Raw genomic sequence first — 26,424 nt, forward strand, 5'->3', positions numbered from 1 at the left:
TGACATTGAGCCACCATACGCAGTTCTTTCTGGTGTGGCAACCATTCATGTGATTTTTTTGCTCGTTTCCACCCTGTGCTGGTACTGCAGTTTAACATGTCCTCGGAACCTTTATCTTAAGCCCAGACTCCATGAGCAGTAATCACATTGAATGTTTAAAATAGTTGTTTTTAACTGTTTTTACCTATAATTTAATTGTTTTATTCTTTTTGTAAACTGCTCTGAAGTTTTTTTTACAATCAAGCAGTGTATAAATGTTATGAAAATAAATACAAACATATAAAATTGTCAAAGTATCAAGGAGGACTATGCATAACATTCAATTAAGTTTTACTCAGAGGAGATATATTGAAATTAATGGACCTAACTTAGTCACAGCCATTAATTTAAATAGATCTACTCTAAGTAAAACTTAGGTGAATGCTACCCTACCCAACTACTGTGTCAAAATAGGAAATCAGTACTACATCCAATACAAATAAATCATGAACAGTTTGAGTCACATGAGTGTTAAGTTTAAAAGCTGTAATATATAGTAAACTTCCCATAATATAATAATTAGCAGTATCCTCTGTCATACTCTCCTTTCCCTGGGATATTACAGTCCAGGGCCTATCAGATCCATGACAGCAAACAAGACTTCTCTCTGTATTCCTGATGTTATGATTCGAGCAGAAGGAACAGGCCTATCGCTAAGGAAACACCAACTAGGGAAACATCAACTACAGTGGAAACAAATCCTCATATCAGTCAAATAAAAACAACAGCTCAGAAGTGTCAGATGAACCACACACTTTCTAAAATTGTAAATTTTAAAACTGCTTTGTGCACCATCTACTTATTTTTTTTTAATCAGAACATGCACGCTTCAATAGGGAAAAGAAACCATTTGTAGAACTGGAGGTCAGATAAAATGCTATGTTGAATATTTTAACCCCTGAGCAGTGAACGTAATTTGCATTTACTTCTTATTGCTGAGGACTTATTTGATTGAATCTTATCTTATGGAAACGTATGCGTTCAGCTACTTTTATATACTATAACTTAAGTATAGTTGAAAGGCAAGAAGTTCTGAAACAAATCAGTCCAATTTTCACTGTGTGACAGTTCCCTTACATTAGTCTTTGCTTGTTACTGTCCAACAGTACAGCAATCACGCTATAAGCACAACCCTTTGGTTTAAAAAGTAAACTTCAAGACTGTGTTGCCATAGGCTTAAAAAAAAGAGAAAACCAATGTTTACGTTATCTATTCCTTCTCAGTTCTTTATTTCAGAAATCTTATACTGTATCCAATTTCCACCGCAAATGACAAGTTAAAGAAGAGTGTCTGAATTATTTAATGATGAACTATCAAATAAGAAGAAGAGTAACAGCAGCACTACCCTCTAAATTACCTGCCCTCAACTTATCATGCAGGGCACATACGCAGTTCATGGAGATATTTGCGTTCAGTGCTAAGGACCTTCTCCAGCCATGTTTTAAAGTCAAACGAAATAAGAGTACAAACCTCCCAAGGAGAACACCTGTTATACAACACCAAGGATCGAGCCATCTATCTATCTATCTATCTATCTATCTATCTATCTATCTATCCATCCATCCACACACACCCCTTAGACGAAAGTGAAAGGGCACATTTTTTACACGTTTCCTGCCATTATTCTGCTTAGAGATCCGCATTCCTCTTCCGAGGAGCTCACACGGGAAGGACAAGTTGCCTCCCCCCCCCCCGCCCCGCGCCCGATCCTGTGTGGTTTCACGGGCTGCGTTGTGGATGCGTGTGCTGAAGGCAACCTCCGCCAAGCTCCTCGTCTCAATGCGTGTCTGGGCACAATCGGTCCATAAGAAAAGGAGAAACAAAGCTGAAGACAGCAAGCGCACCGAGAGGAATTCAGTACTTAAAAAAGGAGAAAGAAACAGGTCCCCCTCTCCCCAAGTACGAATGTTTCGTTACGTCCCTGATTTGAGCCTTTATTTTTCTTTTAAAAAGGCATTCACCGCGAAACAAGACCTAACTTTATCATTATGTGTCTCATCCGACCGAGGGGGAAAAGTGTCCATTTTATTAAAATGGAGAAGGAGAAGACTCCCCCCCCCGCCATACACATACACAACACACACGCAGCGCTTCCAGCCTTAATACAATGAGGGAGTTTAAATATTGAGAGGCGGACAGAAGGGAATGGCACATATTTCATAATATCCTGCTCTTCCTCTAGATTTGCACATGAGGTCTCCTTCTTCTTCTTCTCCTTCTTCTTCTTCTCCCCAGAGACGAGCACAAATCCCACACCAACAGCAGCAGCAGCACACCAAGACACTCGCACACCTTACCCTGATTTATCAGTTTAAAGCTTTGGGATTTCCTGCTTCTCTTCCTCTCCGTAAACTCCATGGTGTGTGAGCAAAGGCGAGCCAGGGGAGGAGGCGGGCGGGCGAGGAAGGAGGGAGAGCGCGGCGCGCAGCAGCAGCAGCCGCCCCACCAGAGGACCAAGGGCCGCCTCTCCAGGCAGCCCGAGTCAAGCGCGAGACGCGGGAGAAAGAGGCGCAGTTGGGGGCGCGGGGCAACTTGGCTCCGGACTCCCCCCCGCCGCCGCCGCCCAGCCCGATCCAAACTTCGGCGAGGGGCTGCTGGCCGGCCGTGGCTCCTCTCCCGCCGCGTCGCCTGGCGAGGAGGGCAGAGGCGCGCCTGGTCGGCTTCGGCGGGGGCCTCGGGCCAAGCGGCGGAGGCGGAAGCGGCAGAGGCGGCGGCGGCGCCTGGGATCCCGCTGCCACCTGCTGGGGAAAGCCCAGGCCAGGCGCGCCCCGCGGCGGATGTGACAGGCGGGCCGGCGGGCCGCCACCCCGAGGCCGGCTCGGGAGCGCGCGCCACGCCGAGGACCGGGCGGGCGGGGAGGCGGAGGGAGAGGCGGGGAGAGCCGCGTCCGGCTTGCTAATGGAGGAGGAGGAGGAGGCGGCGCCGCCGCCGCGGCGGGTCTCTGGCCCGCGCTGCCTGCCCCCCTCCCGCGCGGGGCGCCCGGCAAGGGGGCGTGGGGCTGTCGCGGCGGCCAGCCGAGAAGCGCCATTTTGTGCCCTCCCACCTCGGCCTCCGAGCGAGGGGCTCCTCCGACAGGCCGCCGCCCCTCGCTCGCTCCCTGGGCGCCCAAGCTCCTTCCCGGCGGCGGCGGCGGCGGCGCGTGAGGAGACGGTGGCGGGGCGAAGAAGACGCGCGCCTCTCTCCACAAGCAAATGGCCTCCTCGTCCCTCACGACGCACCGCCGGGAACTCTTGGCCAGGCCTGCCGGGCGAAGGGGCGCGGGAGAAGCCGCGGCCGCCGGGACAGCTGACGGGACCGGGGCTCGCTCCGCGGGGAAGGCGCGCCTTGGAATCGCAAACACCCCAAAAAGAGAGAGAGCCCCCCCCCCCGAGGGCACCGCAGGGAAAGAAAAGGAGGAGAAACGCGCAGGCAGTTCTCGGGGGGGGGCGTTAATCGGCGGGGGGAAATGCTCGTGGCAAAATCGAGGCGCGCACAGAACTTCCTCCCGCAAGCACAATTCATTCTCCACGAGTATAATCGAGCAAAATCAGACTTAAGAGCTAAAGAGCGTTAACTCGTCGGAGTCCGGGAGGATCTCGTGCCGGGCGGCCGAGGCCCCAAGGCGGGCCGCTCTCCGCTCCAGAGCTCCTCGCTCGGCTTTTGTGTGTCAGGGGGATTTTGCAACATGTTAGACAACATGACTAAGAAATACTGTATGTATTTCTTCCTAAATTGCTCCTCAAAAATAGCTATTATTTCTACCAAGCATGTTCTTCAAGTACTGCAGATTACTTCGAAGCAAGCAAAAACAAGGTCTGTGGCGCCTTAAAGACTTACAAATTCAACAGCAAGTCAAGTAGATTATTCTATTTAAAAATGAACAGAAAACTTCACTATATGGCCCAAGATTTACATTTCTGTGTATAAGACAATGTTTTTTGCCCATTCTTTTTGACCCAAATTGGGTGTTGTCTTATACACGAATGGGGAATGCACAAGGGTAAAACACACACACACACACCACCTGTCTGGCTGCCATGAAGAAGCCGCCAGAACCACAAATGATGTCACCTGGCGGCGCTGTTGGGGGGCTGCTGGCCCTCAGGGTCTCCTGCTGCCGCCTCCTCCTCAACAACTTTGGCCAACTTCCCCCAAGAAAGCTCAACAAGGCAAGGGGGCCTTGCAGGTCGGAGCTCCAAGGCTGCTTCTGCCAACCGTTACAGGCTGTTTATTGATTTATTCATTTTGGGTTCAAAAAAATGGTCGTCTTAACATGGAAAAATACTGTAAATCAACCTATGACAAATCCATAACAATGATCATTTCATATTTTATAAACTCAAGTAGGACACATGCCAAGTAGCTACATTTTGGTTGGAGGCTTCATATCTATTGTTCTTTATTTTCAATATTGCAACCACTGAAATACACTTGATTGGAATATCTCTTTATTTTTTGCATTGAACATTGATATTGGATTGGTGAATTTTAAAATGAAAGAATAAACAGTTACTGCTATGCTTATTTTTTTGGACTTTAGACACCAATCAAGAAGGGTAAAGAAATGTAGTTGCAACTGTTGTTATTAATAGACATTTTACAAATGACTGCATCAATGAAGGGACAGTTTTAAACATTCTTAACACAACAAGTACAGTGTTACACTGCACAGTTAATAAGCAGCATAAATTATGTTGTTAATTTGTGATACAGCATCCAGGTTTTCCTTCTTCACAGTTCTCACCATCTTGCTTTTCTTTAAAAGGGGGCAGGGAAGGAAAGTTTTAAATCAGTGTTTGCTCTTATCTTTCCCCCCTTTTGCAATCCAAGGGCCGGATACCCTTTTGAGTGAGGGAGGCGGGTGGCACTGTGGTCTAAACCACTAAGCCTCTTGGGTTTGCCGGTTTGAATCCACACAGTGGGGTGAGCCTCTGTTGTTTTGTTGTCAAAAAATTATTAATTTTCCACATTTATAACAAACATAACATATAAAACACACAAAACACTTCACAATACTAAAGAAAAAAACAAAACAAAAATATAAACACATTACTTCTAAAACCCCATTTAACTTTCATTGTTAGCTGACTTCCTCAAATCCCCCCTTACTGAATTTCATTGTATCAAACTTGTAACAGCTCTCCAAAATCATATTTCTAATAAAATTAACTCTTTCAATTTACTATCTTCTCTTTTCTTAATGATCTAAATCCATAATGTTTTACAGTTCATTCTTATTCTAATTCTAAGCCTGTTTGATACTTTCAAGTGACTTCTAATTATCTTATGTTACAATATTTGGCTAAATAGTCTTTGAATTTCTTCCATTCTTCTTGATACTCCTCTTCTTTCTGATTGCGGATTCTTCCAATCAGGTCGGCCATCTCCAAAAAGTCCAACATCTTCATCTGCCATTCTGGAGCCTCTGTTGCTTTGTCCCAGCTCCTGCCAACATTCGGAAGCATACGAGTGCCGGTAGATGGATACTACAGTGGCGGGAAAGTAAACAGTGTTTTGTTGTGCATGGACTCTGGCACTTGTCAGTGTCCTGTTGTGTCCCGTTGCACCAGAAGCAGTTTAGTCATGCTGGCCACATGACCTGGAAAAGCTTTGTGCAGACAAACACCGGCTCCCTCGGCCTGAAAAGCGAGATGAGTGTGACACCCCATAGTCGCCTTTGACTGGACTTAACCATCCAGAGGACCTCTACCTTACCTTTCTCTTTGGGGCAGCTTTCTGGAAGCAACAGGCAAGTGATGGATGAGGTGAGAGGCAAAAGTGTGAAGCCCCATGAATGTGAATTACCCCATGCACTTTATTAGGTATATATTTGCTAAAATTTCTGTGCCACTAACATTGAGGAGGAAGATATGGCAGTAAAGAGTCATGCCCATCTTAAGTCCTCAGAGCTGGCCACAGGGGGTTGACTGGGTGGATCCAGGAAGTGAGCAATACTTCAGAGGGAAGTACCACTTGTATTGAAGGAGTAGAACACCCCCCTTTGAGGTGCTTCACCTTCAGGCATGCTTGGAGAAAACGAATTACTTGGATCCATTCCAGTCTGGTTTCACCTTGCCTTGGTCACCCTGACTGACATTCGTTGGGAGAGAAATGGGGGAGTGTGACTACTTGTCCTTGATCTCTCTGTTCGGCTTTTGATACTGTCAGGGCGGTTGGAACATTGTTCTTCAGCTCCTATCTTTAGCGCTGTTTCAAGAAAGTTGTCATGGGACACCACTGTTCAGCAACTGTGGTGTCCCAAAGGGTTTAATCTCCCCCCCCACACACACACACACTATTTAACACCTATACGAAGCCTCTGGGACACGTCATCAGGAAATTTGGAGTAAAGTGTGGGAAAAGATTTATAATGAATTGAAAAAAATGTTGAAATATACATTTATAAGACTGTATAGAAACCAGAGGCCTTTCTTCTTGGAATAACAGGTTTGGAATTTTTGTATGCCACAACTGCTGCTCGAACTTTACTAGCTAAAAAGTGGAAAACACAAGAACTACCAACGGTGGAAGAATGGCAGATGAAGATGACGGATTTTTCAGAGCTAGCCAACCTAACCGGAAGAGTCCGCGACCAGGAGGAGGAGGAATATCAGGAAGAATGGACTAAATTTAATGATTACTTAGTTAAATATGTCAAGTTAAATTAATTGGAAACAGCTTGCAGTTACTCGGTGGGCTTAGGATTTTATATAAGTTAAGTGATGAATTAATATGTTTAATTTCAAAACGAAAAGATCTGAGGATGTTAATGTTCAAGTTAAACTTTATAAGAACTGTGAATTGGAAAACCGTTAAAAGGATATGCATTGAAATTTCACCAAGGGGAAGCGAGGAAGTCACTTAAGAATGTTAATAAGTGCAATTTTTAATAAGGTTATGATTTATGTTTGTTTGTTTTATGTGTTTGTTTATAATTCTGTGAAAACCAATAAAAAAATTTTTTGGGGGAAAAAAATGAAATTTGGAGTAAAGTGTCATCAATACATGGATGACACCCTGTAGGCCAGCTCTCTCTGTTCTGTCTGAATTGGGAGTGACTTTTGGTGGTGAAGAGCCAATAAATTGATGGTGGATCCTGAAAAGACAAAAGTGTTATGATCCAGGAGGTGGGCAGACAGCATGTCCTGAGTGATGTTACACTCCCCTGGGAGGAATAGGTCTACTAGGCAACCTAAGGCCCGGGCGCCGGCTGTGGTCCAATCGCCTTCTCAATGTGGCCCATGGATGGTCCGGGAATCGGCGTGTTTTTACATGAGTAGAATATGCCCTTTTATTTAAAATGCATCGCTGGGTTATTTGTGGGGCATAGGAATTTGTTCATTCCACCCCCCCCCCAAAAAAAACCCCATATAGTCTGGCCCACAACATGGTCTGAGGGGCGGTGGACCGGCCCATGGCTGAAAAAGGTTGCTGACCCCTGGTCTACAGCTTGATTCAACACTCCTGGATTCAACACTCATTTGGAAGCTCAAGTGCCCTAGGTAGTTTCCAAGTTCCATTTTCTAGCTCCAGTTGGTTCTCCAGCTACCTTTTGGATACAAATAACTTGATCATAAAAACTTCCAGATTGGATTACTGTAATGTGCTATATGTAGGGCTGCCCTTGCAGATGACTTGGAAACTTCAGTTGGGCCAAGTGCAGTGGTGAGATTACTGGCTGGATTTCCACTGAGATCACATATAACCTTTGTTGCAAAACAGCTGCATTGGTTGCCAGTTGGTTTCTGGTGCTCATGTTAGTGCAAAAAGCCCAAAATGACTCAGACCTGGGGAAAGTCCCAAACATCAGAGGCATTTGATCCTTGGGTGTGTGGTCCTCCATCCATGCTTGACTGTAACATTCCCAATAGGGAATACCTAATAATAATAATAATAATAATAATAATAATAATAATAATAATTTATTATTTGTACCCTGCCCATCTGGCTGGGTTTCCCCAGCCACTCTGGGCGGCTTCCAACAAAGATGAAAAATACACTAAAATGTCACATATTAAAAACTTCCCTGAACAGGGCTGCCTTCAGATGTATTCTGAATGTCAGGTAGTTGTTTATCGCTTTTACATCTGATGGGAGGGCATTCCACAGGGCGGGCACCACTACCAAAAAGGCCCTCTGCCTGGTTCCCTGTAACTTGGCCTCTCGCAGTGAGGGAACCGTCAGAAGGCCCTCGGAGCTCGACCTCAGTGTCCGGGCAGAATGATGGGGGAGGAGACGCTCCTTCAGATATACTGGACCGAGGCCGTTTAGGGCTTTAAAGGTCAGCACCAACACTTTGAATTGTGCTCAGAAACATACTGGGAGCTAATGTAGGTCTTTCAAGACCGGTGTTATATGGTCTCGGCAGCCGCTCCCAGTCACCAGTCTAGCTGCCGCATTCTGGATTAGTTGTAGTTTCCGAGTCACCTTCAAAGGTAGCCCCACGTAAAGCGCATTGCAGTAGTCCACGCGGGAGATAACCAGAGCATGCACCACTCTGGCGAGACAGTCTGCAGGCAGATAGGGTCTCAGCCTACGTACCAGATGGAGCTGGTAAACAGCTGCCCTGGATACAGATTTGACCTGTGCCTATATGGACAGCTGTGAGTCCAAAATGACTCCCAGGCTGCGCACCTGGTCCTTCAAGGGCACAGTTACCCCATTCAGGAACAGGGAATCCTCCACACCTGCCTGCCTCCTGTCCCCCAAAAACAGTACTTCTGTCTTGTCAGGATTCAACCTCAATCTGTTAGCCGCCATCCATCCTCCAACCGCCTCCAGACACTAACACAGGACCTTAACCGCCTTCACTGGTTCTGATTTAAAAGAGAGGTAGAGCTGGGTATCATCCGCATACTGATGAACACCCAGCCCAAACCTCCTGATGATCTCTCCCAGCGGCTGCATGTAAATGTTGAAAAGCATGGGGGAGAGGACAGAACCCTGAGGCACCCCACAAGTGAGAGCCCAGGGGTCTGAACACTCATCCCCCCCACCACTTTCTGAACACGGCCCAGGAGGAAGGAGCGGAACCACTGTATGACAGTGCCCCCAGCTCCCAGCCCCTCAAGACGGTCCAGAAGGATGTTATGGTTGATGGTATCAAACGCCGCTGAGAGATCCAGCAGAACTAGGAAACAGCTCTCACCTTTGTCCCTAGCCCGCCGGAGATCATCAACCAGTGCGACCAAGGCAGTTTCAGTCCCATGATGAGGCCTGAATCCCGACTGGAAGGGATCCAAATGGTCCGCTTCTTCCAGGCGTGCCTGGAGTTGTTCAGCAACCACTCGCTTAATCACCTTGCCCAAGAATGGAAGATTTGAGACTGGGCGATAATTGGCCATCGTGGCCGCATCTAAAGATGGTTTTTTAAGAAGCGGTTTAATAACAGCCTCTTTCAGCGGGTCTGGGAAGGCTCCCTCACGGAGGGAAGCATTCACCACCCCACGAAGCCCATCGCCCAGTCCTTCCCGGCTAGCTTTTATAAGCCAGGATGGGCAAGGATCCAGGAGACAGGTGGTTGGCTTCACTCATCCAAGCAGCTTGTCCACATCCTCGGAGGTAACAGATTGGAATTGATCCCACACGTGACTAGACAGGACTCTATCACTCTCCTGCCATGGCCCTGCTCCCACGGTGGAGTCTACTTCCCGAATCTGAGCGATTTTATCTGCAAAAAACTTTGCAAAATCATTGCAGGAGATCATGTGGCCCGTACTGGGCCCCGATGTCGCAGGTGGTTCCGCTAAATTGTGAACCACCTGAAAAAGTCTCCTGCTGCTGTTTTCTGCAGATGCAATAGAGGTGGCGAAGAAAGTCTTCTTCGCCGTCGCTATCGCTACTTGGTAGGCTCGACGTTGAGCTCTAACCTGTGTCCGGTCAGATTCGGAATGAGTTATCCACCACCGGTGCTCTAGCCGTCTCAACGATTGTTTCATTGCCCTCAGATCTGTGGAAAACCATGGGGCTCTCCGGGCTCCATGCAATCGGAGAGGGTGCTTCGGAGCGAAACAGTCGATAGCCCTGGTTAACTCCACATTCAAACGGGCCACCAGGGAATCGGCTGAAAGGCCATCAACATGGGATAAAGCATCCCCTACCACTCTCTGGAAACCATTTGGATCCATTAAGTGGCGGGGGCGGACCATCCGAATCGGTCCCACCTCCCTGCAGAGGGGAAGGGTCGCGGAGAAGTCCAGTTGCACTAGTATCAATTTGCTCTTAACTTCTTTTTTACATTTATATGGTTGGTTTCTTAAAGAAAACTTACCTTGAAAGTTGGAACAGCCCATCTCTAAAAAAAAAAAAAAGACCCACGCTTCAATTCTATGTTCATCCGGCAGTAAGCCCCATTCAACTCAATGGGACTTACTTATGACTAGATAAGCACAGGCCTTTTCCATCACTTAAAGGTAAAGGGACTCCTGACTGTTAGGTCCAGTTGTGGACGACTCTGGGGTTGCAGCACTCATTTCGCTTTATTGGCTGAGGGAGCCGGCATACAGGTTCCGGGTCATGTGGCCAGCATGACGTAGGCTGCTTCTGGCAAACCAGAGCAGTGCATGGAAACGCCATTTACTTTCCCGCCAGAGGGGTACCTATCTACTTGCATTTTGTGCTTTTGAACTGCTAGGTTGGCAGGAGCAGGGACCAAGCAACGGGAGCTCACCCCGTCGCGGGGATTCGAACCGCCGACCTGATCGGCAGGCCCCAGGCTCTGTGGCTTAACCCACAGCGCCACCTGCAGTCACTTAAACCCTAGCTAAAAGTATTCTGCTCTTTTGAAACAGAAACAACAGAGATGGATTGTATCACCAAGCATAGGCATCAACTGTGATTACAGTTTTTCCTTGAGCTTAACTTTTCAGTCCTATAGTCACTTACCTTGCAATAAGTGCCATTGAGTATAAGATGTATAAGATTGTACAGTTAATTGTTCAAGCCACCAGAGAACACACATGCTGTGTGTATCAATCCATTGTTGCCACAGTTGGGGAGAACATAGAACAGCCTTTGGTGCCCATGACTCACATGATCTGCAGGAGACACTGTCAGAACTGCCAGCAAATGAGAGCAGCTCTACTTGTAAATCCTGATTGAGACTAACAAATGGAGACATCGCATTGCACCACACACTCCTCAGCCAAACTCCTGACATGCCTAACAACTTGCTTTTTGATTCCCCTTTTATCCTCCCTCTCCCTTTCTCCATAAGTAAACACTTACACCAAAATCAACAGGAGGTTAAAAACTAGAAGTCATGTGTGTTCTGGTATGTGACTAATCCACTTATTTGGATCTTCTTACTTATTTGGTCTGCCCTGATCCTCTCTATCAGCACACCCAGCTGCTGTGATCAGCTTTCCCAAACTTTCACTGTTGCTATATTCAAATTTCTGTCAACTCACAGATGCTGCTGTCTCAAGCCCTCCAATCCCTTCTGCAAGGAGATTCTTGGCTGAATTAGGATTTGCGTATCGCAGAGTGCAGATATCTCTTGCAATAAATGTATGAAAGCTATTAACAATGTGGGATCAGCTGGGTGTGGTAGATTGCTGTCCATGGACTCTTGAGACTTGGGTCCAAATTCTCACTCAACTGGATCAGTCTCACACTAATTTACCTCACAGTTATGGACAGGAGGGAGGGATAAGACATGAAAGTTGTGTGTGCATCTGAATACGTGCACTAGCAGATCTGGTAACAAAGGAGGCATAGGTAAACAAGCTCAGTGGAGTGGCCTTTTCTATAACAGCTTATTTTCAATTTGCAAAAGGGGATTTCAATCTTTGACAGTTTTCCAAATTTCTACATCTCAAATTATCTGTTGTTGTTTTGCATGAGCTTTGGCTTTTGTGTCGTAAAAAAAGTTTACATTCTTCAGAAAACTTGCTAGATTAATTTCCCCACCAAATAAATATTTCCCTTTTATTTCCACACTTGTGAGAACATGTCTTATGTACTCTCCAAGAAAACAAACATATTCCTGCCAATTTTTTGTGAAAAAAACATTCTAAGATGAGAGAAGACTGTCATTGACAATGTGTGAAGATCTTTAAGTCTTGGTTGCTTGTTGTAACTGGTGTCAGGAGGACTTTCAAAAACCAGTGATATTGCGCCCATATCAGGCCATTGGACAGAGGAATCCTATACGACAAGGGGAGAAATGCACCATCACTATTCTGGCACAACTTCTATCATGTGCTACTCTCACCCAGAAAATGAGAGGAAAAACACTGAGCAGCTCAAAATGGAGCAACGGCTACACCTCCAGCATCTATCAAAATGTGCCCTGCACCCAGGTTGACCAACTAGAGCAGAGCTTTCCAAACTTTTCATGTTGGTAACACACCTTTTAGGCATGCATCATTTAATGACATGGTAATTCAATTTTGCATCATTTTGCACCACAGTAATTCAATTACAACAGGCATATAAAAGTTATGACGCTGGAAGATGAGCCCCTCAGGTCGGAAGGCGTCCAACATGCTACTGGGGAAGAGCGGAGGGCAAGTACAAGTAGATCCAGAGCTGATGAAGCGGCTGGGCCAAAGCCGAAAGGACGCTCAGTTGCGGATATGCCTGGAAGCGAAAGGAAAGTCCAATGCTGTAAAGAAAAATATTGCATAGGAACCTGGAATGTAAGAACCATGAACCTGGGTAAGTTGGAGGTGGTCAAAAATGAGATGGCAAGAATAAATATTGACATCCTGGGCATCAGTGAACTAAAATGGACGGGAATGGGTGAATTCAGTTCGGATGACCATCATATCTACTACTGTGGGCAAGAAACCCGTAAAAGAAATGGAGTGGCCCTCATAGTCAACAAAAGAGTGGCGAAGGCTGTACTGGGATGCAATCTCAAAAACGATAGAATGATCTCGATACGAATCCAAGGCAGACCTTTTAACATCACAGTAATCCAAGTTTATGCACCAACTACTGGTGCTGAAGAAACTGAAATTGACCAATTCTATGAAGACTTACAACACCTTATAGAAGTGACACCAAAGAAGGATATTCTTCTCATCATAGGGGATTGGAATGCTAAAGTAGGGAGTCAAGAGATAAAAGGAACAACTGGCAAGTTTGGCCTTGGAGATCAAAACGAAGCAGGGCAAAGGCTAATAGAGTTCTGTCAAGAGAACAAGCTGGTCATCACAAACACGCTTTTCCAACAACACAAGAGACGACTCTACACATGGACATCACCAGATGGGCAGCATCGAAATCAGATTGATTATATTCTCTGCAGCCAAAGATGGAGAAGCTCTATACAGTCAGCAAAAACAAGACCTGGAGCTGACTGTGGCTCAGATCATCAGCTTCTTATAGCAAAATTCAAGCTTAAACTGAAGAAAGTAGGAAAAACCACTGGGCCGGTAAGATACAATCTAAGTCAAATCCCTTATGAATACACAGTGGAAGTGAGGAACAGGTTTAAGGATTTAGATTTGGTGGACAGAGTGCCTGAAGAACTATGGATGGAGGCTCGTAACATTATACAGGAGGCAGCAACGAAAACCATCCCAATGAAAAGGAAATGCAAGAAAGCAAAGTGGCTGTCCAATGAGGCCTTACAAATAGCGGGGGAGAGAAGGCAAGCAAAATGCGAGGGAGATGGTGAAAGATACAGGAAATTGAATGCAGATTTCCAAAGAATAGCAAGGAGAGACAAGAAGACCTTCTTAAACGAGCAATGCAAAGAAATAGAGGAAAGCAATAGAATGGGAAGAACCAGAGATCTGTTCAAGAAAATTGGAGATATGAAAGGAACATTTCGTACAAAGATTTCCATAATAAAGGACAAAAGTGGAAAGGACCTAACAGAAGCAGAAGACATCAAGAAGAGGTGGCAAGAATACACAGAGGAATTATACCAGAAAGAAATGGATGTCCCGTATACCCCAGGTAGTGTGGTTGCTGACCTTGAGCCAGACTTCCTGGAGAGTGAAGTCAAATGGGCCTTAGAAAGCACTGCAAATAACAAGGCCAGTGGAAGTGACGGTATTCCAGCTGAACTATTTAAAATTTTAAAAGATGATGCTGTTAAGGTGCTACACTCAATATGCCAGCAAGTTTGGAAAACTCAGCAGTGGCCAGAAGATTGGAGAAGATCAGTCTACATCCCAATCCCAAAGAAGGGCAGTGCCAAAGAATGCTCCAACTACCGCACAATTGCACTCATTTCACACGCTAGCAAGGTTATGCTTAAAATTCTACAAGGAAGGCTCAAGCAGTATGTGGACCGAGAACTCCCAGAAGTGCAAGCTGGATTTAGAAGAGGCAGAGGAACCAGAGACCAAATTGCAGACATGCGCTGGATTATGGAGAAAGCTAGAGAGTTCCAGAAAGACATCTACTTCTGCTTCATTGACTATGCAAAAGCCTTTGACTGTGTCGACCACAGCAAACTATGGCAAGTTCTTAAAAGAAATGGGAGTGCCAGATCACCTCATCTGTCTCCTGAGAAATCTCTATGTGGGACAAGAAGCTACAGTTAGAACTGGATATGGAACAACTGATTGGTTCAAAATTGGGAAAGGAGTACGACAAGGCTGTATTTTGTCTCCCTGCTTATTTAACTTATATGCAGAATTCATGATGCGAAAGGCTGGGCTGGATGAATCCCTAGCCGGAATTAAGATTGCCGGAAGAAATATCAACAACCTCAGATATGCAGATGACACAACCTTGATGGCAGAAAGTGAGGAGGAATTAAAGAACCTTTTAATGAGGGTGAAAGAGGAGAGCGCAAAATATGGTCTGAAGCTCAACATCAAAAAAACGAAAATCATGGCCACTGGTCCCATCACCTCCTGGCAAATAGAAGGGGAAGAAATGGAGGTAGTGAGAGATTTTACTTTCTTGGGCTCAATGATCACTGCAGATGGTGACAGCAGCCACGAAATTAAAAGACGCCTGCTTCTTGGGAGAAGGGCAATGACAGGCCTAGACAGCATCTTGAGAAGTAGAGACATCACCTTGCCAACAAAGGTTCGTATAGTTAAAGCTATGGTTTTCCCAGTAGTGATGTATGGAAGTGAGAGCTGGACCGTAAAGAAGGCTGATCGCCGAAGAATTGATGCTTTTGAATTATGGTGCTGGAGGAGACTCTTGAGAGTCCCATGGACTGCAAGAAGATCAAACCTCTCCATACTGAAGGAAATCAACCCTGAGTGCTCACTGGAAGGACAGATTGTGAAGCTGAGGCTCCAGTACTTTGGCCACCTCATGAGAAGAGAAGACTCCCTGGAGAAGACCCTGATGTTGGGAAAGATGGAGGGCACAAGGAGAAGGGGGCGACAGAGGACGAGATGGTTGGATAGTGTTTTCGAGGCTACCAGCATGAGTTTGACCAAACTGCGGGAGGCAGTAGAGGACAGAGGTGCCTGGCGTTCTCTGGTCCATGGGGTCACGAAGAGTCGGACACGACTAAACGACTAAACAACAACAACAAATTCAATTTTACTAGCAAACCAGAGGTTAAACTAACTCCTTTCCAGCCCTGGGACGAGTGTGGGGAGAGTTTGCACAACACACTGTATCCAACACACTTATGTGTTATGACAGAGTTTGGAAAACTCTGAACTAGAGCCATGGAGATGAGGTGATAACCTTATGGAGAAGATATGGAGATGCATGTACGTCAAACAACGTGGAGGTAAGGGTGCTAATTTCTGGGGACCCAACTCTTTTGCCCCCCCCCCATATCAGGGAGCTGACCATGGCAGGGCTTCAGTGGCTGGCTCTTTCTTCTCCGGCTGCTGCGGAGGGAAAGGAGTGGGGAAGCAGCCACTGGCTGCTGGCAGTGGCAAGAGGAGGAGTCACCCACCACTGAAGCTGCATTGCCTTCATGTTTGGCTCCTCCCAACATCCTGATACAACATCTGAATATCATGCATGCGGCAATGCCCCCCATTTCCCTCACAAGTTGGCGCCTCTGATTGAAGGAGACAATCGTCTCATGGTGGCAGGGTAATACCCTCAATTTAATGTTGCATTTTAAATTGTTGTGACCCACCTTGGGACCTTAAGAGTGAAGGGTAAGCAATAAATCAAAGCAACCAGGACTGTCTCCCAATGAATAACTCATGCCTGCTGTGCTCCTCCCCGGGGTTTTTAGTTCAGCATAGTGTGGCAGCTAACCCAATATTTGGATTGGTCATGGCTATGGAAGACCTCCACCAAGATCTTGAGTTTGGAGGACTGGCTAAGCCAAACTTTGGCTTATCTGCCATCCTGTACTGAGTTGGAAAGCTTGGAGAGGAGCAGTGTGCTTGAGCTCCTCTCTGAGCCAGCATGCTTGCACAGTCCTGGTTGACCAGTTTGGTTTACCATGATATGCAAAGCAGGCCACTGACAGCAGCAGCTTCCAGTGGCTCAATGCATACGTGTGAGTTTGAACTCCATGGAGGAAAACTGAATATTGTTGCAAGCCACTCCCAATCTCTGAGCAGTGCAAGATTCCAAGGAGTTCCAGGCACACTACCTAGGGGATCCATGTTTCCTTTTGGAAAATGAGGCACAGCAGAGATTGTAGTGTCTTTATTTATGATATATGGTTTATTAACGCATATATACAACCTGAGCCTACAATGGAGAGGTTCCCAGCACACACACACCAGGAAGCTCGGCCTTCTCCCATAGCCACAGTAGCAAAGTCCATCTTAATACAATATACTTGTAACATCCATCTTAATACAAATGGCTCTTCAGTACATTCTAACACTTGAGGGTCTGAAGCACAGTTTTAACACACACACTCTAATTAAATGGACTGCAAGAAGATCAAACCTATCCATTCTTAAGGAAATCAGCCCTGAGTGCTCACTGGAAGGACAGATCCTGAAGCTGAGGCTCCAATACTTTGGCCACCTCATGAGAAGAGAAGACTCCCTGGAAAAGACCCTGATGTTGGGAAAGATGGAGGACACAAGGAGAAGGGGACGACAGAGGACGACATGGTGGGACAGTGTTCTCAAAGCAACTAACATGAGTTTGACCAAACTGCGGGAGGCAACGGAAGACCAGTGTGCCTGTCGTGCTCTGGTCCATGGGGTCACAGAGTCAGACACAACTAAACAACATAAAGAGACTTCAGTCACTACAAAATCAGACTGGTAAAGGCAGGAAAAGGTGCACAACAGCAAGTGACAATAGAAGTATTGAGAGATTTTCCTACGTGACAGAAGAAAATCATCCGAGTATGCAAGATGACATGGCTCAATGTAATGTGAAGCTGAGTGCAAGGACTGTTCGGCGCAGACTGCAGGAATATGGTCTAAATGCTTGAATTCCAAGGAAAAAGCCATTGCTATCTTTCAAACAAAGGTTGAAAAGATTAAACTGGGCTAAAACCCATGTTAACTGGACAGCGGAACAATGTGACAGTGTTATTTGCAGTGATGAGACCCAAATCTCCTTGTTTGGTAGTGATTGCATGAAATAAGTGAGAGGAATCAGAGATTTACCGTATTTTTCTCTCTATAACACTCACATTTTTTCTCCTAAAAAGTAAGGGGAAATATCTGTGCATGTTATTGAGCGAATGTGTGGTCCCTGGAGCCAACTGGCCCGAGTACAGGGGCAAAAATCAGGCAAAAATCAGATCGCGGAGGAGGGAAGGCTAAAGAGAGGAGGTTGCTGCTTTCCTGCATTCTGCCTCACGGTCTTACTGCCCACTGTTTTCGGTTGCTGTGTTTGCTCAAACTCCAGCCCACCTGGCTCAGGTTCCGTCGGCTAGGAGCGCAGCCGACAGCCACACCTCCTCCTCTCTGTGCTCCGCTGCTGCTGCGTCCAGCATCGCAGGCAGCCGGAAAATGCAGGTGGGAGAGGGAGAGGGAGAGGGAGAGAGAGAGAGAGAGAGAGAGAGGGCTGGCTTGGGTGGGTTGGGGGAAACTTTTGCCTTCCTTTCCTCCCTCCCGTTATACCCCTCTCCTGCATTGTTAGCCAGCTGCTTCTCCGCACACCCCTCTCATGCTCCTTGTCCCTTCTGTGTTTTTCCTTCCCTCCCCACTTAAAACGTGGTTACAAAGCACAGATCCACATGGATCCTCAGGATCTTAGCAATGGGTCAGCCCAAATTCACCATCAGATCACATAGCATGTCTATGGTTACAGCCTGCACCAAAAAATTCACGCACCCACTGTTGCCTGGGGCCACAATGGTGCAAAAACGTGGTTACAAAGCAGAGATCCACATGGATTCTCAGGATTTTTGCATTGGTCTACCCCAAACTCACCGTCAAATCACATGTCTGTGGCCACAGCATGAAGCACAAAAATGATACATCCACTGTTTCATTCAGATTTTTTCTCTCTTGTTTTCCTCCTCTAGAAACTATGTGTGTGTTATGGTCAGGTGCGTATTATCGAGCAAAAAATACGGTACATCCTACTTGCATTACACCTACTGTGAAACACCCAATTAGTGTTATGATCTGGGGTTGTATGACAGCCAAAGTTGTGGCCAGAATTTGTGTCATTAATGGGAATGTAAATGCCGTAAATGCCCAAAATGCCGATGAAGCGTCGGACACGGCTAAACAATAACAAATGCCCAAAAATACATAGCCCAGACCTTAACCCAATTGAAAATCTATGGAGCCGACCAAAGAAATTTGTTAGTAGAAGCAACCCAGCAGTAAAACTCAATTAATAGAGGCAATAATTCAATCTTAGTTTCACATCATTACAGCTGAGCTGAAAAACTTGGTTCACTCCATGGGAAGGTGTTGTAAAGCCGTAATTAAAGCTAAAGGTTACCCAACTATTAAGTGACATGGTGAGAACTTTTGTATACTGTATCTAATTTCTTCTATGTGTTTCACATTTCTTCTTTTATGACTGCTGTTGTAATAAATAATCCTTCATAAAAGTTACTGCATTACATTCTTCATTAAAATATCCTTCCATTGATATATAATTTTAAGGTATTACTCCCCCCCAAAGTGATGTTATGAGGCCTCAAACCTCGGAAATACACTTTCCCCAAAAGGTTCCACCATTCTGGCCCCTTGTGTGGCATCCCAGCCCCCCCCCCGCCCCCCACACGGCGCCCGCTTCTCTTCCGGCCACCGGCTCCAACCCCGCCCCTCCCCCCCGGAAATCCCGGGATCCCCCGCTCGCTGCTGCTGCCGCCCTCTTCCCCGCCGGAAGCGGCGTCTGAGGCGGGCGTCAGTCAGGGCGGCTGCGCGGCTTCCGTAGGAGCGGCGGCGAGGGGTGCTTCGCTCCCGACCGGCGCTGAGGCGAAGGCGCCATGGACGTCGTCAAGGCCGAGATCGAGCGGAAGCGGAAGCTGCTGGAGGAGAAGGAGCTGCTGGGGGTAAGCGGGAGAGAGGCGCCGCGGGGCCCGGCCCTGTCTCGCCGGTGTCTCCGGAGCCCCCTCCCTCAGCGCCACCGGGGAGCCTCCTGCTCGCTCTCGCCGGTGCTTCTGGCGCCCCCGGGGGAGGGGGCGGGGGGGACACAAAGGCCAGCTGGTCCCGCCGCCCCCATAATCTGCCACGGCAAGAGAATGTTATTCAGGCCGGGAAGAGGTTTCCCTCCTGGCCTGTTCCTCCCTCCCAGCCTCGGGGCTGCTCAGGAGCAAAGCTCTGCCCGCACCAGCCTGGCTTTTCAGTGCCCGGAAGCCAGCAGTGCTCTCTGGATATGCACCGGGACCTTATGGGAAGAATGTGCTGGTGGCCTTTTTATATTCACGTCGTTGTCTATTAGATGAGAGCCCCTTTCTCCCCTTAGCGTGCTAGTCGGTACTGGCTCCTGTTAACTATCATTGAGCTGTTATGAAACATCACAATGTAGTAACAAATACTTTTCTTTCTTTCAGGGAAATAAAAAATACTTTAAGCGTAGTGAGTTGGCCAAGAAGGAAGAAGAGGCATATTTTGAAAGATGTGGCTGCAAGGTAATGTGAAAGCAGTAATGGTAGTGATTCTGGCTAGCTGTGCAGTGTCTGCTTAATCATAGTTTAACATGTATTAATACATTAGTAGGAAATACACAGATTGCAGCATGGTTATTAGTGACTAAAAATGGGAAGAATCAAGAACCCCTACTCAAAGAGGCAGGGAAAAGAAATATATGGTGTCAGATCTTAATACATTAAATAAAATAACTTATAAAGGGCATGCAACTAAGAGATTTTTGGAATGTTGGCATAAATTTCTACAGTTCTAGAATCTGGATAAAGAAAGTATCAAAACGTTTGTGTGTGAGAGAGATTAGAGTTACTTTAAAGAGTTAGTTACAATATGATGGCTAGGAAAAATTACAAATAGGTGTGTTAAAAATAAATGAATGGTGAATGCTGTGTTTATGTTTCCTCTATCCTTTTTATTATTTAATTTATTAAAAAATGAATAATTCTTTGTTCACTCTATCACTGTTGCACTTTAGCCTGTAAACGAGAAGCCACCGGGAGAGGTATGAGTTTCCAAGAACAGAGGCATGCATGAGTATGCAGCTATTTGAATTTGTGTTTATAGTTTGGCTTCTTCTGTGGAGGGCATGAGGCTGCTTGAGAATAAAGCTTTTCTTTTTAAGTTGTGCTCCAGCAGGCATGTACCCTGGATCTGATATAACCAAAGTAGAAGCTGCTAATTTCTAGATGCTGGCTCCATTGTGGGGTGAGAGTGGGGCTGGTGGCCTGAATGTGTAAAAGATGTATACCTTCCTTTCTTAGGCTGTAATCCTAATCCTGTTTATCTAGGAATAAATCCCATTGAATTTAATAGATTTTAACTTCTGAGTAGCCTCGACCACTTCTTGAAAGGCTATGAAATGCAGCTTGCATTTCTTGTTGTTTAGTTGGGGTGAAATAATAACTAAGCTCATACGTAAGACACATCATGACAAATAAGTCACCCGGAAGGCCTTTGCTCTTCTTTCCACCTCACTTTGGTTGTATCAAAGCAGTTTGGATGTGAGGATTGTAGCGTGGAAATTTAGTAATGGGAAGTAATAGAACTAAATAATTGCCAGTTTGCTGCCTTTCTTTTGGGACCACAAAATCTGCTGCCTAAATCAGCCCCATTTTATCCGGTCTCATTATGGTTGGTCATAATCTGATATATCCCATAGTATCCTACAGTATCCTGTAGTGTCAGGCCTATATATATATATTTCACAAGTCATTAAGCCTATTAAAATCAAGTTTCTTTTAGGCAGAATTATTAGCAGTATTCAATTTAACATATTTCAAATATGCTGTGGAACTTAGCTTTTATGAAGTAGGATTGCTGGGATAGCTCAGTCCAGTAGAGCATGGGACTCTTAATCTCAGAGTCGTGGGTTCAAACCCCTTGTTGGGCAAAATATTCCTGCATTGCACTAAATGACTATTAGGATCCCTCCCAACTCTATGATTCTATGGTATTTTATGTTGTTATTTTTATTTCCTTTGCAACATTTATGAAAAGATAGGGTTTATAACTTCTGTTCGAAGGAGGAGTGTTATGACTTATATCATCCATCATCATTGGACTAACGATGAAAGCTGGTGGGGCCAGGACTTAATGAGATACCGTATTGTGCACAGGCCTATAGCTGCAGGAGTGAAGTGGAGTGCTGTGGCGGAATAACTTTGGAGTGAGGAAGGAGGCAGAATGTGTGGAGGGAGCCTGCCAGAGAGGGTGCTTTTCTTTTATAATAGAAAAAGCTGCTGGTACTCACCATGAAGTTGTTACAGTAATTGCCACACTTTTAACATTTTGGGGGAAAAGGTGCCAGTACTGCATTCCCTTGAGTATTCCCAGAAAAGAGCACTGGCTTGTGTATAACTATGAAGGAAAGCGTTTGTTATTTTCTGGCTGTCACTACAGTTTTACTAACTTACATGGCAATAATATCAAGTAGCTGTGTAATTTCTCATTTGACCGGTTGCTTATGTCCCACTTAGAGAAACTTGGTTAAAATATTAGGAGTGTGGATGGAGCCAGTTGCTTTTCAAATAAACAAAACTATGAGACATTTTAGCTCACCAAGAGTCTCCCAGATCTCTGCATTTCATTGAAATGTTGTTAGTGTGTTTAAAACAAAGCAAAAAACTCTGACATTTTGCAAATGAAGGTGCATTTGCTAAAGTCCTGAGAGTACTTTTATTTAATTTATTTGGTGCAGGCATTGCTTGTAACAATCCCACTGGTAAAATGGCTTAAATCTTTTTTCCCCTTCCTGTCTGGGTCTTAACTCCTTTATTATCATAACCAACTTCTTTTTCACAGCTATTTGGGTGTATGATAATGCATTTTAAAATACTGTTTTATACAATGAACTTAGGGCTGCTATTCTGTAAAAATCACTTTAATTTTTGCTTACTACTAAAATGGTCCCAGATGTGCACTGTAGAGCTTTCCCCAAGGAATAGAGATATGCTTGAATGGCATTCTGCATTGATAGGTGAAATTGTCACCTGTGTCTATGGTAGAGAACGGCTGATATCAACTGGAGGTTGCAGAGTTTGGAGAAACTAAAGGGTAAAGTGCGAGATTGGTTACATTATGCTCAGATTAAAGAAGTTTTTAAGTCGGACAAAAAGATAGGATTCCAGGTGGAAAAATCAAAGTTAGAAACAGAACTGTTAGAACCCAGTTCTAAGATACTTTCAAGAATGTATAACTTGCTGCTAAAATGGAACACACAAGATGAAACGGTCAAATCAGCTATGATAAAATGGGCACAGGACATAGGGTACAATATCATGTTTGCTGACTGGGAAAAGTTATGGACCACCGGTCTGAGATTCACGGCATGTAATGCCTTGAAAGAAAATATTATGAAAATGATATACAGGTGGTACATGACCCCAGTCAAGCTTGCAAAGATATACCATTTGTCAGATAATAAATGTTGGAAATGTAAAGAAACTGAAGGAACGTTCTTTCACCTCTGGTGGACCTGCCCTAGAGTTAAGGCTTTCTGGGAAATGATATATAATGAGCTGAAGAAGATACTTAAGTATACCTTCCCTAAGAAACCAGAGGCCTTTCTTCTGGGCATTGTAGGCCAGAGGGTGCAAAAGAAAGACCGAACTTTTTTTATGTATGCTACAACAGCAGCAAGGATACTCATTGCTAAATACTGGAAAACCCAAGATTTGCCCACCCTGGAAGAATGGCAGATGCAACTGATGGACTATATGGAACTGGCGGAAATGACTGGCAGAATCCAAGACCTGGGAGAAGAACTGGTGGAGGAGGACTGGAAGAAATTTAAGGACTATCTACAAAAACATTGCAAATTGTGTGAATGTTAAGTAAGATGTAAGATTAGCAATAACATGGTTCCAACAAACTAGTCAAAAGGAATAAGAATCTAAATGCTATTAAAAGAAAAGACAATTTTTGGATAAATATTATGTTAAAACTAAGTCTGTAGAATTGTGATCTAAATTTTCTAAAATTTGAGATTTAATATTGGAAAATTATACTATAAGAATTGAAACAAGTTAATAAATTGCTGGTAAAATTTAAGAGTTTGGAATGCAGGAACGAGAGTCGCGAGGAAGTCCAATGAGGAGAATGAAATGTGGATATTGGAAAATTATATGTTACTCTGTATGTTTTTTACTGCTTAAAATTTTTAAAATAAATATTATTATAAAAAAAAGAGAACGGCTGATATCACACTTCTTGAAAGTATGAGACATTTCAACCAGGGTATAATAGTTTGCACAGAAAAATATTGTTATTGTTATTATCCACCATTCACCCTCATGTCATAGGCCAGGTTAAAAAGGTAAAGGGACCCCTGACCATTAGGTGGTCCAGTCGTGGCCGACTCAGGGATTGCAGCTCTCATCTTGCTTTATCGGCCAAGGGAGCTGGTGTACAGCTTCCGGGTCATGTGGCCAGCATGACTAAGCTGCTTCTGGCAAACCAGAGCAGTGCACGGAAATGCCGCTTACCTTCCCGCCAGAGCGGTACCTATTTATCTACTTGCACTTTGACATGCTTTCGAACTGCTAGGTTGGCAGGAGCAGGGACCCAGCAACGGGAGCTCACCTGTCACGGGGATTCGAACTGCTGACCTTCTGATCGGCAAGTCCTAGGCTCTGTGGTTTAACCCACAGTGCCACCCGCGTCCCCATAGGTTACAATGTAAAAAGCAGTTTTAAAAATACAAAAAATACAACCACAATAAATAGGGTGGGTCCTGACAACATATATTTCAGGTAATAGCTGATATTTTCTCAAGCCTCAGTTCACATGTAATGGCAGACTGGTTTGGCTTCTTCCTCCTTGTATGTGCTCTGTTTTCCTGGTTTGCCCATTGTTTTCCAGTCTAGCTGGATTGGGCAAACTGGTTTGTGCAAGCCATAGTGTGCCTCCAAACACAATTGGAAACCATAGTTTTGAGTTACTGTATATGTAGAAAACATAGTTCTCCTTTGCCCATTTTCTGAGTGGCTGATGAGTTATGCATATCACCATGATAGTTTCAATGTATTGAATACCATATTGATTATATGTAGCAGGTTTCTCTTCACAAAAACGCTAGCTTTGTTTTGTCTGAAATTATAATTATTTCCTCACTTTGTGGAGGGGAGAACTGAGGAATGCTTGCAGCCTATAGTTTATCTATATGAAACTTCCGTAGACAGGACAAAGCGAATTCTAAATTATTTTATATTACTGGCACGTCTTAGAGGTTACAGTCAGGTTTTTGCATGTCGGCTGTGCTGTGTAGCGCTAATAGCTGTTCTTAGAAGCAATCGGTGTTCCTGGAAATTTAGACTTTTTCTGTGCCCATATTTAAAACTGGCTATGTTATGTTCCTTGTCTCTACCTAGGTTCAGCAGGAAGAGGAAGAGGAGGAGAAGACAGTAACTGCATCAAATCCAGTATTAGAACTAGAGTTGGCAGAGGAGAAGTTGCCTATGACTCTTTCTAGACAAGAGGTAAAGACAAATATATGGTGCTGGCAATGTGCAGATAATTGTTTTGCCTTTACCAGATTAACAAATCTGCAGAGTATTTATATTTTACTGTGTGAAATTATAGTTATCATGAATTAACTATATGCCCATGAAGTTGTACAAGAGACCAGGGAATCAGCTAGCTAAATATATGAGGATATTCATCAGACTAGTTTTTCAGGCAGCAAAAATTTCGCATCAGTAACTTGTACTTTACTGATTTACCTGTAGCCAGTGCAGACATAATGATGGCTTACTCTTAACTTCAGGTAGGTAAGAGATCAGGAGTTCTCCCCCCTCCCTTCCTACCCTTTTGAGAGTGATTTTCCTATTATCATAACTGCATTTACAAGGATATCACTGTTTGATGCCTAATGTTAGAGATGCTTAGAGCAGACCCATTGAAATAAATGTTCTTAACACATTGATTTCAGTGGGTCTGCTGAGTATGTCAGACATTTGTTAATCATGATTAAGTCTCAACAGGCTTCCTGTTGGATTAGGATTTTAAGACAATATTAAAGTGTTTTCAAATCCTGATTTAAATAAATATTCCAAGCTATAGACATATTCCTCAGTTGTTGTAAAATTGGAAAGCTCAATCTAGAAAGAGGATGGAAGCTGTGTTACATCTGTCCCAACCCTTCAAGCGTTCCTGGGCTACAACTAGCATGATTCCTGACTGCTGGTTATGCTGGTTAGGGCAGACGTAGCCCAACAGTATACGGAGGGCACCACATTGGGTAACCCTCGACCTAGTTCATTGGAGATAATGTATTAATTTCCATCCACATTTCAGACATATATCTGTATGTATTGCCCCAAAATGTAGCCTAAATGTCCCCAACTTAACGTGGCTTAGGAACTCCCGTTATTCATCACAGAATTCTACTCATGTATGCTCCATAGATCAGAGGTGCAATTTTTGTAATTATATTTAACTAAAGCGAGATGTGCGCCGCAACCCCAGAGTCGGCCATGACTGGACCTAATGGTCACGGGTCCCTTTACCCTTAAACAGCTGCCACTAGTCATCATTAGGTATGTTGCTGCCCATTTTGTGCTCTTTAGCAAGGAACAATAAATTTCGTGAAAATAAGCAAGCACAGTGCTTGAGTTGTAATACTCTGTGGGGATGTGAATGGGTTGTTTGTTCTATTTTCTTCATTTGTTTAAAAGAAACACTTGGCTTTTTCCAGGTCATGAGGAGATTGAGAGAAAGGGGTGAACCTATCAGACTGTTTGGAGAAACAGATTATGATGCCTTTCAGAGGCTGCGAAAGATAGAAATTCTAGCGCCAGAAGTCAACAAGGTAAATCTGTGCATAAGCATAACAGAGATCATTTAAAGGGCTATCCCTGTGCAAAATTGGTGCACCTGTAACATTATAGCCATGGATATCCTGCTTCTTGTGCCCCTACCTGTGTATATACTTCATAAATATATAATGTTATAATCGCACATAGAGGGACACAGAAAGTGCCTTCTG

The 26,424-nt window shown here is 44.8% G+C and overlaps 3 protein-coding genes and 1 long non-coding RNA gene across 9 annotated transcripts in view; 2 read left to right on the forward strand and 2 right to left on the reverse strand.

The window, feature by feature from the left end:
* The window catches only part of BEND7 (BEN domain containing 7), a 52,962-nt gene extending 50,371 nt beyond the window's left edge, over positions 1-2,591 (reverse strand). The window contains exon 1 of one of the 2 annotated variants that reach the window (XM_081927838.1): positions 2,337-2,591. In XM_081927838.1, the coding sequence (XP_081783964.1) occupies positions 2,337-2,397 (61 nt within the window). In that variant the 5' untranslated portion in view covers positions 2,398-2,591. The remainder of the gene's footprint in view (positions 1-2,336) is intronic. The other variant, XM_081927837.1, reaches the window with a different exon arrangement.
* Positions 1-26,424, forward strand: part of PRPF18 (pre-mRNA processing factor 18) — a 128,376-nt gene that overhangs the window by 91,041 nt on the left and 10,911 nt on the right. For 2 of the 5 annotated variants that reach the window (XM_081927868.1, XM_081927871.1), the window contains exons 1-6: positions 2,621-2,635; positions 19,265-19,345; positions 19,847-19,924; positions 20,416-20,442; positions 24,809-24,916; positions 26,134-26,247. In XM_081927868.1, coding sequence (XP_081783994.1) covers positions 19,280-19,345; positions 19,847-19,924; positions 20,416-20,442; positions 24,809-24,916; positions 26,134-26,247 — 393 coding nt within the window. In that variant the 5' untranslated portion in view covers positions 2,621-2,635; positions 19,265-19,279. Of the gene's footprint in view, positions 1-2,620; positions 2,636-19,264; positions 19,346-19,846; positions 19,925-20,415; positions 20,443-24,808; positions 24,917-26,133; positions 26,248-26,424 lie in introns of those variants that run through there. The other 3 variants (XM_081927870.1, XM_081927872.1, XM_081927869.1) reach the window with 2 other exon arrangements.
* On the forward strand, positions 12,478-14,806 carry LOC309379505 (craniofacial development protein 2-like). The gene is made up of 2 exons (XM_081928730.1): positions 12,478-13,932; positions 14,443-14,806. Exons 1-2 carry the CDS (start codon positions 12,597-12,599, stop codon positions 14,520-14,522), a joined length of 1,416 nt encoding a protein of 471 aa, XP_081784856.1. The 5' UTR covers positions 12,478-12,596; the 3' UTR covers positions 14,523-14,806.
* On the reverse strand, positions 22,189-24,380 carry LOC309379070. The gene is made up of 2 exons (XR_014172341.1): positions 23,644-24,380; positions 22,189-22,461 (listed from the first exon to the last, which is right to left on the reverse strand). It is a non-coding gene; the product is annotated as an uncharacterized lncRNA (long non-coding RNA).

Source organism: Podarcis melisellensis, assembly GCF_964234715.1.
Source record: "Podarcis melisellensis genome assembly, chromosome: 10".
Lineage (NCBI taxonomy): Eukaryota > Metazoa > Chordata > Lepidosauria > Squamata > Lacertidae > Podarcis > Podarcis melisellensis.

Excerpts from the sequence above, each read along its gene's own strand:
- LOC309379505 (XM_081928730.1), top strand. The coding sequence starts at position 12,597 with ATGCCTGGAAGCGAAAGGAAAGTCCAATGCTGTAAAGAAAAATATTGC. Across the intron at positions 13,933-14,442 it reads TGTCCCGTATACCCCAGGTA|TTCTTAAAAGAAATGGGAGT; the intron begins GTGTGGTTGCTG and ends AACTATGGCAAG.